The 15,845-nt window shown below is 38.7% G+C and overlaps 1 protein-coding gene across 1 annotated transcript; it reads left to right on the top strand.

Moving 5' to 3' along the window:
* The first annotated feature begins 615 nt into the window (after positions 1-615).
* Positions 616-10,197, top strand: Hsc20 (iron-sulfur cluster co-chaperone protein HscB-like protein, mitochondrial). Its single transcript, XM_089247658.1, has 2 exons — positions 616-1,317; positions 3,371-10,197. The coding sequence occupies exons 1-2, from the start codon at positions 838-840 to the stop codon at positions 3,758-3,760; spliced, it is 870 nt and encodes a 289-aa protein (XP_089103784.1). The 5' UTR covers positions 616-837; the 3' UTR covers positions 3,761-10,197.
* The last annotated feature ends 5,648 nt before the right edge of the window (positions 10,198-15,845 follow it).

The following is a 15,845-nucleotide window of genomic DNA, read 5'->3' as shown; positions in this document are numbered from 1 at the left end:
TCTTGTGTACACTTCTCAGACCATATAGCCGGGTTTTCCTAGGAATAGGTTTGTTGCGCAGCGTGAACCGAATTAGACTATTTCGCGCCGACAGAAACGAGTTACATAATCACGCTACGCGTTTGTGTTTTCCTAGCGAGGCGCATGAGATCACGGCGGCTATATAAAGTATATGGCATTGGCATCAGCTACTCTGTCGTCTGCATGCTCCGGTTTGAAGGGAAGGAGAAAGAAGCACACAAGAGTGAAGAGAGCATCGGCAAAACGCGCGGCGCACGACGCATTTGTCTCCCCCAGAAGCAGTCGGCCAATCACGCCTGACGTAAAGCGCTGTCGTCAGGCGTATTGCGCTCTGTAGGAAAACAGTCACGATGCTTTTCTTACTGGTGAGTGGACGGCGTGTCACGCCGGGTGAATCACGTTGCGCGCGGCACAGCAAACCTGCTCCTACGAAAACCTGGCTTAAGAGTCGTATTTTCTGAGACACTCCCGTATTTTTACGTCATAATATCCCGTAAAAAAAAGGGATAATATGGTCATCTAATCGTGCCGGCCGGCTCCTATGTATTTACCGCATGTTTCTCCTTGACAATCTAACTTTCACTGGAATTGTTTACAACCTCTGTGACATAGACACCCTATTGAAGTGTTGCAATTTGTTCCCCTCGCATGAGAAAAATTACGCAAATTGTTTACCCAAGTTTTTGTTTACAAACATGTAACTGCAGCGACATTTCATTGGCTCTAACTCATATTGGAAATTTTTTTTCATTATTCCAGGAAATATTTGTGATTTGATTGATTTTTTTGTTTTATTTTATTTACCCGCTTTTTGAAATGAATAATTTGTTTACGAAATGTTATCCGAAAATAGTTCATTTCGGGCTGTATAAGAAATGGACTGTACCACGTGTTCGTGACAGCTATGCTGGATGTTGCTGTATAGCCGCCGCCACCACCACCATTTGGAGACATGAGAGTCTATTGCCCCCAAGGCAAGGCAATGACCACCACCACGAAGCGGTGCTGTTGTTCAATTCTATAACTTTCCTCAAACAGTGTATCGTTCGCAACACAGAGTTCTTCAGGTTGTTGACGACCAGCAGGAATCGCTGCTGGAAATGCAACGCTGTTGTGACAGAGCGTGACCTCGTTTGCCTTTCGTGCGGCTGCGTCCAAGAACCGAAGCACAACTTGAATAACTTCGAGATCTTCAAAGAGGTCCCACATTTCAATGTCGACGTGAGGAATCTAACGGTGAAGTTTAGAAGACTACAGACTATGTTGCATCCCGACAAGTTCGCTACGAGATCCGAAGTATGTTTTTTGGGTGGATGAATGAATCATTAATCTCCCTTTCCCCTCTGTGAAACATAAGTCGCAGGTTGGATGGGTACGGCCTCTAAACCCATCAAACTAGTAGTCCGAGGAACAGCTATAGCAGAATCCATAGATGGCAATTTTTTCTTTATTCAGAAAAATGACCAAAAGTATGATGAGAAGTCGCCAGGATTGAAATGGGGTCATGCTTTTTGGACATCTTTCTTGCCAAATAAAAAAAATCGCCAAAAGGTGATTATACTACAGCAGTAGAAACAAAAGAAGAACGATAAAAACAAAACATCATAAGGTTTCGAGATTAAAAATAAAACATCCTAGACTATATACAGGATCGATATTAGAAATTAAGCAATGTATGAAATCAATGTTCATTTTATATGATGTTATTGTTGATATAGTGATTTCAGAATAAATACTACAGAATTTTTAAAATATATATATATCTCTTAAATAATAAAATGATCAAGGAATAAATGTCTCTCTAAGTTTGGTTAATAAAACATGCAGGATTAAAACTCCAGATATAATGGTTAGTATGAAAAAAAAAAAAATTGAGATTGGCTACGTCGACATGGGCTCAAGTTTTGATGTTGATACATTTTTTTGTGTCATTGGCAGTTACTTACATAATGACATTATGTTATAATAGCTAACAAACAATACCAAGGTTGTCTATTTTCGTTGGGAACTGCTCGAGATAAAATAATGTTATTAATTAGGGCAGTGGGCCTGGTGACCAGAGAGGAAGAGATATTATTGGATTTGTCTTTGTAATGTGCATCTGTGACAATGTCATTGCTTTTGATTTGCGTTCCATACTTCCTGAGACACGAGCATTCAAAGAATTCCATTAAGTGGTTTTTAAAATTTTCCCGATCCGCATTATAACTGCCACATTTGAAATGGCAAAGCCTTCACAAATTGCCACCTATTTTGAAGATTTTTTTTTCAGATTGCGAGCTAATAGCTATTTCCCCCCCCCCCCAAAAATTTATTCTGCCCATAGCCCTCAGAAGGGTGGGGCTGACAAGGCCTGGGATGATCCTCATAATTTTTTTTTGTTTTTCATGCTATAAATGTGCTGTTGAAGAACCCGTGAAAAGCCTGGTCTGAGGGCCTGCCAAATGTCCTAGCCTAAGGTCAATGCTCCAGGAAGCACCCATCACTTTTATTTCCCTCACTGTGATACAAAAACACCTGCCATGTCGTGTGGCTTCGTCGTCCTTTCTAGGAAGAAAACTTTTTTTTGGGGGGGGGGGAATCTATTTATACTGAGAGTATAAGTTACAGTGCTGAAAGAAGGGGTGGGGAACAGTCTATTTTTCTCATTCTTTCTTGAACAAGAGCTGACTCCGCCCACTAACAGTTGATTGATTTGGGGGGAGTGAAAAACATGGTTTACTTTAGATACAACTTCAACGTGTTTTTAGAAGCCGAGTTATTGCAGGGTGGCTGAAATAAATCAGATCAAGTTTTATGAGATATCTTGGGATTGCTGTAAAAGGGTTAAAAACATATTTACGTCAAAAAGTAATAAAAAACGGAAACATTAAAGGTACAACCTGAGAGACTGATATCTAAGACGAAATAATCCAACACAAAAAAATCAAAGGTAACGTACTCCACACAATCCATTTTGGAAAACATAAACGGTATATGCCGTACAAGGAAGAAAGGAGAAAAAGGCTCGAACAGTTTCAAATCATTCAATTGGTTAATGCAAAAGAATTATAACCATCGCACTCTCTATGGGGAGATGTCATTTTTAACCATCACCCACCAGGAAAAAAAAAATACCAACAGACTGTAATAGGAAATAGTTGCCAAAACTGCCATCAAGGGATTATACTATAGCTGTCCCATTATTAGTGTGAATTATAATTATTTTTATCAAATTATTAGTGCAAAAATATTCAAATCAAAATGCACTTATTTTTCCCCTCAATTAATGCACACCATATTGTGTTGAATTTATTAAGCCGAACCATCTCAGTGTCTTATTTTTGCTTTTCTTACTCTATTTTTCTAGAAAGAGCAGAAGTATTCTTTGGAACAGTCGTCCAAGGTGAACCGAGCATATCAAGTGCTTTATCATCCGCTGGAGAGAGGACTGTACTTACTGGAGCTATTTGGAAAGCCTCTCCTTGAGGGTGAGGTCTCGATGACCAATGACTTCCTGGAAGACGTCATGGACATAAACGAGCAACTGCTAGAAAGCTCCTTGCCGGAAACAGTTGAGACAATTCGTCACACGAACAATGCAAAGTTGGAAGTGCTTTACGCCGAACTCTCCCAAGCATTCAAGGAGAAGAACGTAGACCGAGCCAGGGAGCTTTTAGCCAAACTCAAGTATATCGTGAATTTAGATAGTCAAATTAAAAAGAAGGAGGAAGAGCTCGGCATGTCAAGGGACGATTGACAAATTGTTTTGTAGAATCTGCTTTGTTATTGTGTTATTATTTTTAATGAATCTTTATCATAGGCTACAAATTCACTGTCTGGCCAAGGAGGGCGGGGATGGCTTAAGTATTTTGCAGCCCTGTAAAACTGATATAACTGACCGAGTGTCTGTGGGCACCCTGGTGCATGACAAGTTTTACATTGGAACCCGAGAATGACTCTCAAACTAATATTTTCAGTTATTAAAAAAAACCATTAGTAATAAATTTGGCATTAATACCCGCTTTCCAGTGAAAAAAATTTGAGTGCGCCACCAGAACTGCTCTACAATCTTATATGCAGGAAACCATAGTGGAAGGGTTTGTTGGGGCTAGAGAACCGATTATCTACCCACAGCTGAAACTATACTTCAGCCGGAGTACGCATAAATTTTGCCTCACTCGCATAATTTAGAATGAGTGATTAAATAGAGAATTTAGCTCCCCCTGTGGTCCATCTCTAGAGACACCAGATCCATCTTCCTTCCTTTTGGCTGAGGTGCGAATGAATTCTGTCATAACCAGAAGGGGTTCTGATTATTAAGAGTTCTTTGCCTTGGACGAGAGTTTTAAGCTATTAGTTTGTTAAGAAGTTAAAGAGTTATAATATGAAATTAAAGTATTTTTGTCCTATTTTGTGGCCACTAAAATTTCGCAGCCTGTTGCGGCCGTACCCTTCCCACTTGCTTAAGTCTGGCTCTAGTGGGGAGGAGTGTTGGACCTCTCCTAGCATAAATTCAATCGGGGGCATTGCTTCACAGTTGTGCAATATTTAGTACTTATTTCTATTCTAATTTGGGGCCTATCATTAGGGTTCTTTCTAGGGTGAGCATCTCAACAGCCACAGAATGTGTTCTGGGACACTAATTCAAAACAGGTTTCAGCGGATCAAAATTATTTGAATCCCACTGCTTAACATAAATGCGAAAGCACTACCACTGGACTTATCTCATTGTCTATAAATCTGTTCCAGAATCCTACCACTTAAGTAAGTAGTTAGCGATCCTAGTGTCCAAATGGGGAAATGCATAGTCCCCTTTTTTTCAGAGGCCGTTCAAGTATTACGTAAGCAAATTTTTAGCCATTTTTGATCCCCCTCCCCCCTTGACAGAAAAATTTCGTCATCACTACCTCCTAACGCATATTGGTGGGATCAGAAACATACGCTGGAGGGGGCATAGGCAGAGATTGACTGAAGTCTGGGGAGGCAAGGTCATTATTGCTGGGTGGGGGGGGGGACACGATGATGTCAATTCATCTATACATATATACATTAGATTAGTCGACTCCACGTTTGACTCTGGTGGGGCAATGCCCCCCCCCCCCCCGTCATATCTCCGCCCATGGGGGGGGGGCGTGCCCCCTATGGACGAAATTTTTCTTTTTTTTAATGCAAGAAATATTTTAAAAAAATTAAAATTTTGAAAGAAAATACCTTTATATGTTATTATAATCGATTTCTGTTAATTTCAATGCTATTTCAAGAACTCAAAATTTCTCTTTTAAAAATTCATCGCGACCCACCCCTTAAGCCATATATGGTAAACCCTTGACATGCAGACCAAATGTGGCCCTGTAGGTTATCTAATGTGGCTTTCCCCCCCCCCTTCAAACCTAATTTTGTAAAAATTAATGAAGCGGCACATGTTCAAATCGCTTAAATCACCAGTGGCAAAATTCCAGAGCATTTAAGTGGCCCATGGCACATTTTCAGATCACTGAGGTAGGTCTCAAAGATCACATTCAAAGATCACCTATGTAACCCGCGACACAGTTCCAGAACACTTAAACGATCCGTGGCACATTTAGAGATCCCTTGAGTGACATGTAGCACAGTTTTAGAACACTTAAGCGGCCCCCAGTTTGGTTCTACATCACTCAAGTTACCCGCAGAACATTCCCAGAAAGTGATCCGTGGGATAATTACGGATCACTTGAGTGATGCATGGCACAGTTCCAGAGCACTTGAAGGACCCGTGAAACATTTAGAGACCACTAGAGTGGCTCTTTAGGGGACTTATCAATTGGGGGGATGTTAGTTCAGGTGCCCAAGAACTATCGAAAGGTTTTTTCCATTTTTGGCGCACTTAATAAGATGCCATTAAGAATATTTCATATCTTCGTAAACAGGGGTTGATGACGTAAGCATCATCCAAATCCCCTCCCCCTTGTCATCAAAAGTCAGCAAATCAGAAACGCCTCCCCCCATCGATGCTGACGTAATACTTGAATGACCCCACAACAAATTTTTTTGCCTCTTGAGATCAATGCCATGTGTTTTGGAATCATTATCATGGGACGTGTCATAAAATAAAATGTCCATCGATCAGTAAATGTGGCTGTTAAATATGTCTAGAGACTCTGCTGACATTGTTTCACTGACTCACAGACTGGGCATAGTCAACACCATTGATAGCAGAAGGCCTTCTCACATGAAGCTTGTGACGTCACTTTTTTTTTCTTTTTCAAACCGAGCACAACTCGGGTCTATCGCCATAGGCAATTTACTACCTAGTGAGTTGTGCCGGAAGTGTAAGTGTGTGAACCTAACAGTTTGAGTGCGTGTCTAGTGTTGCGTATGATTTTTCAGTGCTGCCATCTATATCTCAGAAGTGAAGTGAGTGATTTGTAGTGACTGAATATTTTTACTGTTTGTAGGACTGTTGCTCTCTAAGGCGAGACTTTTTAACGGGGAGATCGGCTCAAATTTGCACCTCGAAGTTGGGAACCACAGAAAACCAACTTCAGCTGACCACCACTATGGTGACGGTGGGGCTCGAACCCGGGTCCTCGCGATGCGAGTCCGTCACTATGACCACTCGACTACCACAGCGGCCTTGTGACGTCACTGAAAAATGTCATCTCACCTATAGCAGTTGGATATACTACAAAAGAGGGTAAAGATTGCTCTCTGTGGCGAGACTTTTTAACGGGGAGATCGGCTCAAATTTGCACCTCGAAGTTGGGAACCACAGAAAACCAACTTCAGCCGACCACCACTGTGGTGACGGTGGGGCTCGAACCCGGGTCCCCGCGATGCGAGTCCGTCACTATGATAGTGATATCATAGTGATATCACTATCCATATGATAGCCAGCTATATCCAATGGCTATAGGTGAGATGACCTGCTTCATTGACGTGAAGAGCTTCGCTCAGAGTCCTTCTGCTATAGATGGTGTTGGCATAGTCCATCGCAATGATTCAGATCAAAAAATTTATCTGACCCTTGCAGTGAATTTTTTTGGACACTGTTATTAATTTTTGTGGTGTTTTTATTAAAGTTAAATAAACAAATGTACGATTATATATCTGTATATGGAACTGAAGGGAAAAAAATTTACGGAGGTATTTTGAATTCCTTAATTCACAAAATATACCAATACATTCATTTTGGAATGTTTCGTTAAATGGCTTGTTTTCAACTTATATATACTTGTCTTATTTACTGCTAAACCATACATGCACCGCATCTTGTACACGTTCTTCTGTGGACTTTCTAATGAATCGTTCATAACATAACTTGTGTTCTGAGTGGTTGTGTGGAACCTAATATATTTATGTTGACACAACGTATTAACATGTTAAAATAACATTTATGTTCTATGTGAAACTGTGTATGGTTATGGCAGGGAGGGAAACAGGGGTGGCTCTAGGGTCATGGGAAACCTGTGTAACCCCATGGGACACCACTCTAGGAGGGGTTTCAAATCGAAAGGGCAAAAAAAATGTGGTTGGGAATGCCAAAAAATGAGTCCAGCATGATTAGAGTATTTTTCTCTCTTTTTCTTTCCGTGAGCCATCCTAGCATCTACTATTTTAAATTCAACATATAGAAGACAAATGGGAGTAGCACCATTAGAACTCAAAAGACACACAACTCTGTCCATGACCCGCACAAGGGTGGGGCTGACAGGACTCTAGCCCTGATGCCCGGGGCAATTATAATTTGTTTTTTCATGTTATATACAAATTCACTAAGAAGGGCCTGTGAGAAGTCTGGTGGGGGGCTGCTCCAGGATGTGGACCGCTGTGACTCCGAGATAAATACATTGAGGCCACACAATACACTCAAACACCGGTCCCGGTATGTACCGACTTGTTAGAAATTCAACAGAGAAGATCATTACAATATGCATGTATAGTAACATGGTTTGCCCTCAAAAGTTCAAAAACAACATGAAAATGCCAATAAAATCAAAATCATGAATTCAAAATAATACCTCATATGTAGGGCCCCCATTTCTTCGAAGTGCAATCCAAATCTATTGAAATAAATATATTTTGTTGAATAAAACATTTAGGGTTAGTTAAAGTAATGTATATTTTATTTAGTGAGAAATCACTGTCTCAAAAGTTTAGGCACTTTGTGCAAATTTTAAAGATGTGTTGTGTTGTCTGAAATGGTGTGTTTTCAGATTGGAATAAAGCATTGGGAAAGCTTTTGCTATAGCGAATCAAAATGGTGGTCACGAGGAAACTATGTCTAGAATCTTTGAGTGCAAATTAAAAGGTGACATTATTTGACAAATTTCTAATATTTCATACTAGTATACATCAAGTTCTTGCCAAAGAGAATATTTCTGATGAATAACCGAGATTTGGAAGGTCACGTGAAACTTGTATGCATACAGATAGACTTGGTCCAGAAAATAGTATCAACTCAAAACATGTCTTTGTACAAAGTTAAAAACGTGAAAAATAATCTGTGGCTAAATATGTCAAAAGATGCAGGACATTCAACCACGTTAAACTGATAAAGAAATGGTTTGTATACCATGTCTAAAAAACAGTGTCGTGAGATGAGAATAGGACCAGAAAGTGAGTGTGTTTTATGGAGATGAATGGCTGAAAGTAATTTCCATCAAAGGAAAAAGTGAAATTTAGATGGCCCATGACAACTAGAACTCTTATCGACATGACTTTACGAAAGAGCTAAGAACTGTCTTTGTCCAATGAAAGGGTGGCAAATCACTAACGATTTGGAAAGGATTGGGTTTGAATAGTCCGACCACTCTGTCAGTTCTTGAGGGAAGACTCAAAGAATTATTAGGAAACACTCATGCAACATTTACTACCATATGTTGGTTTCCGTGAGGCTCTGAGTGGGAATTTCAGCATAGAAAAAAAATACTTCCATTCCTACTTCAACATGCACAAAAACAGTAGCTCTCACAATATAGTTTTTGATTGGCCAGCCGGGAACCTGGATGTGAACACAATAAAGAATCTTCATGGCATTCTTACCCATGAAGTTCGTGAGAATGGGGAGCAATACAGTACTACCAGGAGGACTCAGTATCAAGGATTTTGACATTCCCTGAAGCCCGAAATCCTTTAAAAGCCATTTCTGTTAATGGAAACATGTTTTTTTTTCAAAGTGATTCATTGATAGATATACATTACTGATGCTTAATTCTGTGATTGCATGCATCCTACTAGGATTTCTTAGTGTTATGCTTATAAACTTTTGAGGCACATTGAAAAGTAACTTTTTATTTTGTATGAAAAACCATGATCGAATTATTACTTGTCACTTTTCATGTGAATTATAGACATGGTATCAAGAAATTAGCGAAAATATTTATTGTGTTTATTTGCTATTAATTTCTTCTTTGTGTTTGTCATATTTCTTTTGTGCTTAAACTTTTGAGACAGTCTATAGTAACAATCTTATCAATACCATGATAGATAAACTCAACCATGGCATTCAAACAATCAGTCCTAGTGAAAAGTCACGTGACCATGGCCCCGCAAGGACAGGGCTCTAGCGGAACAATTCCCATCATTTTTTGCTTTTTCATGCTATAAATTAACGATAGAAGGGCCCATGAAAAGTCTGACTGAGTAGGAGGGGGTGCAAAAAATCCTAGCCTAGGGGCCCTGCTCCAGGATGGAGCCATGCATATGACATCTTTAATTATGACTTACTCTAATGCGTCTATAGTGTTCACAAGTATAGCTGCTAAGAAACAGATATCAGAACAAATAATCATTTGTGACACTATTAATGGGTAATACTGTAATGGGGAGGTAATAAGAAGGGGTTATGATAATGTAAGAGGATTTCACTTGATGAATATCCAAGCTTTGGTAATGTTAAAAAAGTTTTGTTTCTTAAATTTTAATTCCTTTTTTTTTGGCATAATTTTTTGAAATTTACTTTTTTATTTCTAAATTTTCTGATTCAATATGCAAGTGTATATGCTATAAAACTTTTATAAATTTTGCTATTGAAGCTATATTATACATGAATTATTTTGTTTTTGTTAAAAATTAATGGTTATATTTTGAAATCCATGGAATGATGTGTGGGATTTACGATGCTAGTCCTATTTATCTTAATGTGATTCAGTTTTATATGTTGTATTCAGATCAAATTTATTGTAAATTTTCTGTACTAATTTGCTGTTGAATATAATAGGAATAATTAATAAAATATATTTTAAAAATTGTTGCGTTTACAATATTATTTTCATTTTGTATGCAGGGTAATATGGAAAGTTCCTTGGCCACATTTCACTGGTGAACTATTGATCCTAATGGTATATATACAGTCAAACCTCGTTAGTGCGTCGCCCGGTTTACACGTCACTCCGATTACCGGGTCAGTTTTTGGATGTCCCTTGTCCTCAGACACGAATTAGCACAGCTATGCTTACTCCGCTTAACGAGTCACTCTCTTACTAAATCATATTTTTGCTCTCCCAATAGTGACTCATTAACGAGGTTTGACTGTATATATACTTCCAATTATAAAAAATATCCAAACAATAGACAGACCTCAAATAAGACATTCATATGGCAAAAGGTTGAGTTATTAAAATAAATAAATTTTTATACCAAACCCTGCCTCAAAAACCCATTAAGAAAGTTGTTGTCCTGTCTCTTCTAAGGCCGCCAGAAAAATTCCACGTTTCTCAGCGCAATTTGTTTCTGACGCATTTGAATTCGGAAGGTGGGAGAAAGAAAAACTAACGGATAACGATTCTTTCCCTCGTTTACGTTGTTCTTTCCTAACTTTCCTGTGATTTTTGAATTTAAATATCTCAGTTAACATTGTACCAAGAGACGTGGAATTTTTTTTTTGTTGGCCTCTGGACAGACAGGTTCGGTTTTTCCCAAAGCAGAATATGCCGAAATCCGACGTACGTCACAGAACAATCTGGAATAATTTGAAGAAAAAGTGCAGAAAACACTGTTACGAGGACTTTTGCAGCAGAACATTTCTAGTCAGCCGAGGACTCTCGTTGCAGAACAGAACAATGCAATACATTCTGCTTTGAGGTCGGTTTCTGAGCACATGAAGTCCGTATGAAAGTTTTTTTTTTTAATTTTAATAACAACCATTTCCAACATAAATGACGAATCTGAGCTCTACACGTTATTTGGATACTTCTTTTCTAAATAGAAGTACGCAGGGCCGCAACTGGGGGGGGGGGGGAAGCAGGCGGGTCTCGTGCCCCGTTCGCTGGACCAGAGAAGGCGCAAATTTTACAATCAAACCTCTCCTTCAACATTACAAGAAGCGCCAAAATGCGCACTTGCCCCGGGTGACGAAGCATCTAGTTGCGGCCCTGGAAGTATGCCTGTAGGATTAACGGTTCGTCAGTAAAATGTGGCAAGAGAAGTTATTGAACCACCCTGTATATTGTTTCCCCAATATCAAACGAAAAAAAAACTTTATTTATTATAATTATATGTTTAAGAAAAATGTTAAATTATATTTAAAAACAATTATTCCGGAAAATAAACTGAAAGAGAAAATTCCTCGAACAAATATATTTTATTTTAATACCTGAATTTTTCTCTATCATTTATTGTATTTCATTCAATTTGCGCTCGAATTACATTGAGTCTTTCTTATTACCTACTTCGATTGACTTCCAACGCGTTTATAATACTTATTTATATCCACCTTTTACGAGTAATTTGACTCTTGATGGGGTAGATTTTTTTAAGAATTTGCATGTATATATATATATTTCTGTTTTTATGTTGTTTTTTTCCCCGTAATTTAAAAGAACTTTGATTCCAATTGTAACTATTCTAACATCTGAAATGAAATATCATTGAGCTAAATTTGGTTTTTGCTTTTTTTGGAATAAGAGAGATGGGATTTGGAATCGCGGCCACTAATTGGATAAAAACAAAGGAAAACCTCACTTTATTCGATTTTGGGATCTACAGTAGCCGCCGCTTATAAGAATCAAATCGGCAAAACGAAAACCAAACGCTGTTTTAACACAGGAAAATAATCGGTTATAAGAATCGAAAATAATTTTTTTTTTTCGTCAAAAAACTGGTTCAGAGCCCCTAGAGCAGGTATTTTCAACTTTGTTGCTCGCGAGCACCCATAATGCTCTGTGCTCGCACCTGATATTGTGCTCGCGAATAGTTGATCAACGTCCCGATTAAATGAATTGTACAAATTGCATTCAAGGATTAAAACCAATCCTGATTTTTCATGCATTCGTATGTTAAACTTGCCGTAAGGGGTGCTCTTCTTTTGATGACGTATACAGGCAGTGCTCGTGACTAGAAAAAGCTTGAAGACCTAGCTCAGACTGTTAGGTGCACTCCAAAGCGCTTTGGTGCACTCTCTTTGTTCCAGACTCTGCCAGGAAGCTGGGCTGGAAGAGATATCGACAACGGGATAAGTCCGGTGGCAGAGCGCCCCTGGCGTTCATTCATTCGGTTGAAGACCTCTGCCATAAGTGTTGGTGGGTTCCCTGACAAGACTTTTCAAGGACCCACCCTCTATAGTGAATATATAGCGTGAAAAAACAAAAAATGAGGAGAACCATTCCCAGTGCTACAGCTTTGCCAGCCCCACCTTTGTGGAGGCTATGATAATACTACTAAAATAGTAGTTCAGTTACTGTGTAACATTTTAGTCAGTCTACATTAAAAACGACCGATTTCTAAGGACAATGATATGCTATTGCTATATAGATTTAAAATTTATTAAAAATATTCAATAAAAAAAATCAATAAGATTTTTTTCGGAGTTTTCACATTATAAACATCATAATCTTGCCTGAAGCCCCCGCTCCGCTTACTCCGGTAACTAGAAGAGTAAACAGCAAAAGTTTCCGGATACAAGAATCAACCGCTTACAAGAATCAAGATGGATGAACAAAACGTGATTCTTATAAGCGGCGGCTACGGTATATTTTTTTATTTAAATCAAATCTTTTTTAAGACAATTTGTCTTGAAAGAGAGATTGCGAAAATAACGATTTCTCGATTATCTTTGCCCGATCAAATCCGTCGGGGCATTAAATTTCTCTCTTAGAATATAATTTTTCTTTCCCTATTTTTTAAAAGTATAATCGACTTGCAATTTGTACAAGATATAAATAGCAAATGCTTTCAAATCCAAATTCGCTCCCAAAGGGAGAAATACTTGTGTTGCTAATCATAATTTTTTAAATTTTGTTATTATAGTCTCATTTTGAAGTCCTCATTCACCGGAATTATTATTTTCTATTGCCATTTAATCTTTTCTTTTACGTCTGTATTTTCTGATTCCGAAAGAAGTGTATTTTTGTATCCTTCTTTGGTTATCTATTTTCAATAACCCTGTGTTGCGACTCCCACCGCTTCCCAACAGAGGGAGGCAGAGGTACCATATGTACGAGCTGTATTGTTATTATTATTTCTTTTTTCTTTTTTTGTGTGAGTATATTTCAGCAGTACACATCATGTAACTGAGGAGAAAAGAAGGGTAGAACGTCTTCTGTCACTCTGATTTAAGAAAAGATAAGATTATAATGGTTTTGTTTTCGACTAAGTGTTGTTTAATTCTTGCCCAGTGTGTCATTTCATTCATAATGCGAGAGGGGTAAGTTTTTAATTTTTATTTGGTAGAAACATGATTTTAAATTAAATTTTAGATCGACCCGGACGGGTTCCGCTTTGTCGATCCCTAAACAAGTGGCGAGCCAGCCAGGATAAAGAATTTTTGATTTTAAGAGTTTTTAAATGAAATAATTTTAGATTTAGTTGAAAAACAATTTTTGGATTTTCCAAGTGAAATAAGTTTAGATTTTAATCGAAGGTATTTTATTTGAAGAATTTCCACCATGGAAAAGTTAGTTAGACAACGAAAGCCAATTAGAAGTTCATTCACAAAAACGGTAAACTCTCTTAAAGAGGAATTAGGTAATGAACCAGTGAATCAGAGTGAAATTCTAGATAAATTTACCAAGCTTGAAGAGTTAAAAGAAAAATTAGAAAATCTAGACAGTTCGGTTCTAGATGCACTTCTAGACTTGAAAGATGTGTTGGCTCCTAAGGAAAATGGCCGCGGCTTCAATTCAAGTATTCCGGGTTTTTACTAACGTTTTCAAAAAAGCAGACTTTATTCGAATTCAGAACATTAACAAGCGTAGCCTAAATACGACTACTCTCCTCTACCATCCCTTAATTCAATTTCTCTAATACTACCGCTCTCATACTTTCTTTTTTAAGCTTGACGTTCTTACAAATCGCTCGTTCCCTCGAGCACAAAGTCACGTTACATTTCTTCCTTTTCAGCGGCTGTTCAACAGCTTCCTACACTCGGTCATCCTGACCTGCAATCGTCCCGATTGCCCCACAGTACTGGTCTTTACGTGTCGACCTCTTCGGATTACGTCTTGGTAACACTGGCTCATCTTCTTCTTGCACTGAAATGTCTTCATCATCGGACTCAGACTCACACCTCCAAGCTTTTAGTTGGCTCACGTGCGCTGTTGTCGTGTACAGATGACCTTTCACTGTTGATTCCAATTCAGTTACCCGATACGTGTCATTTGGTAATACAGCCGTGACAGTCATCGGTCCTCTATACTTCGGTTGAGTCTTCGTCGGTTGCCCCATGGCTCTCGGACTTTTCTTCATAACAACAACCTCGCCTGGTTCGAACACTATTGTAGCACATCTGCGCTTATCGAAGGTGCTCTTCATTTTTCTTTGATTCTCCACGATTATATCTCGAGCTTCTTTTCTTACTTCCTCTGGATCCATCCACGAGTTATTCTCCTCATCTGCTAACCGTCTCAACATTCCATCATTGAATCTTGGAGAATATCCATGCAACATCTCAAATGGTGTCTTACCAGATGACTTGTTCACAAAGTTGTTCAGATTTCGTTCTACCAACTTGATTTTCACGTCCCAGTCCTTATGGTCTCTGTTCTCCATACCTGTAGTTATCGACGACAATATAGTCCTATTTGCTCTTTCGACCATCCCATTTGCTCTAGGGTGTTTCGTTGAATTGAGCGTATGGTGAATTCCGTTATCCTTGCAGTACTTTTCAAACTGCTGTGACGTAAAACAAGAACCACGATCGCTTATAATTCGGTCCGGTAGTCCAAAGTCATTCACAAAGATGTTGACCGATTTCATTACACAAGTAGTTGAAGTATTTCTAACTGGAAATAATCGTACGAATCTGGTAAGGTTGTCAATGATCACTAGTAGCTCCTGATTTCCCTTCGAACTTTTGACAAAAGGTCCCAGATGATCCATATGTATCACTGCAAACGGTCTTTTTCCGGGTTCGATTGCGTGCAGCAATCCCTGTTGCTTACCTGCCGGTAACTTATTGACCAAACATTCCAGACACATAGCTATATGACGTTTTACATAGCGTTTCATGTATGGGAACCAGTACATTTCCTTGATCTTCCCAACTGTTCTGTCTGTGGCGAAATGCCCCATAAGATCATGAAATTTGATTACAGTACCTTTCCGCATGCACTTCGGAATTACATACAATAGTTTCAATTTTCCTTTATCGTCCACCTTCCTGAAGAGTCGGTTATTCTTCAGCTCGTACCCAAGAACTAATTGTTTTTCCTCCTTGGTCCGGTCCGTATCGTTTTTCTGTAATATTTCTATCTTTTTCTTCAGTTCGTCATCTGTATGCTGGATCATTAGGATTTGATCTTCCTCAGTGAGAGTTAAGCATATCTCTAATTTCTGATCGATAAATGAGTCTAGAGTATCTTTTGACTCTGCTACAGGTGCTCTACTAAGTGCGTCTATATGTGCCATTTTTGATCCTGATCGATGTT

Source organism: Pholcus phalangioides, unplaced genomic scaffold (assembly GCF_987345545.1).
Source record: "Pholcus phalangioides strain wild (caught in Gottingen) unplaced genomic scaffold, Ppha-v1.0 ptg000018l_1, whole genome shotgun sequence".
Lineage (NCBI taxonomy): Eukaryota > Metazoa > Arthropoda > Arachnida > Araneae > Pholcidae > Pholcus > Pholcus phalangioides.
This window is presented reverse-complemented; position numbering and strand designations above follow the sequence as displayed.

Coding starts and splice junctions, on each gene's coding strand:
- Hsc20 (XM_089247658.1), top strand. CDS start 838: ATGAATAATTTGTTTACGAAATGTTATCCGAAAATAGTTCATTTCGGG. Junction 1,318..3,370: donor AGTTCGCTACGAGATCCGAA/GTATGTTTTTTG, acceptor CTATTTTTCTAG/AAAGAGCAGAAGTATTCTTT.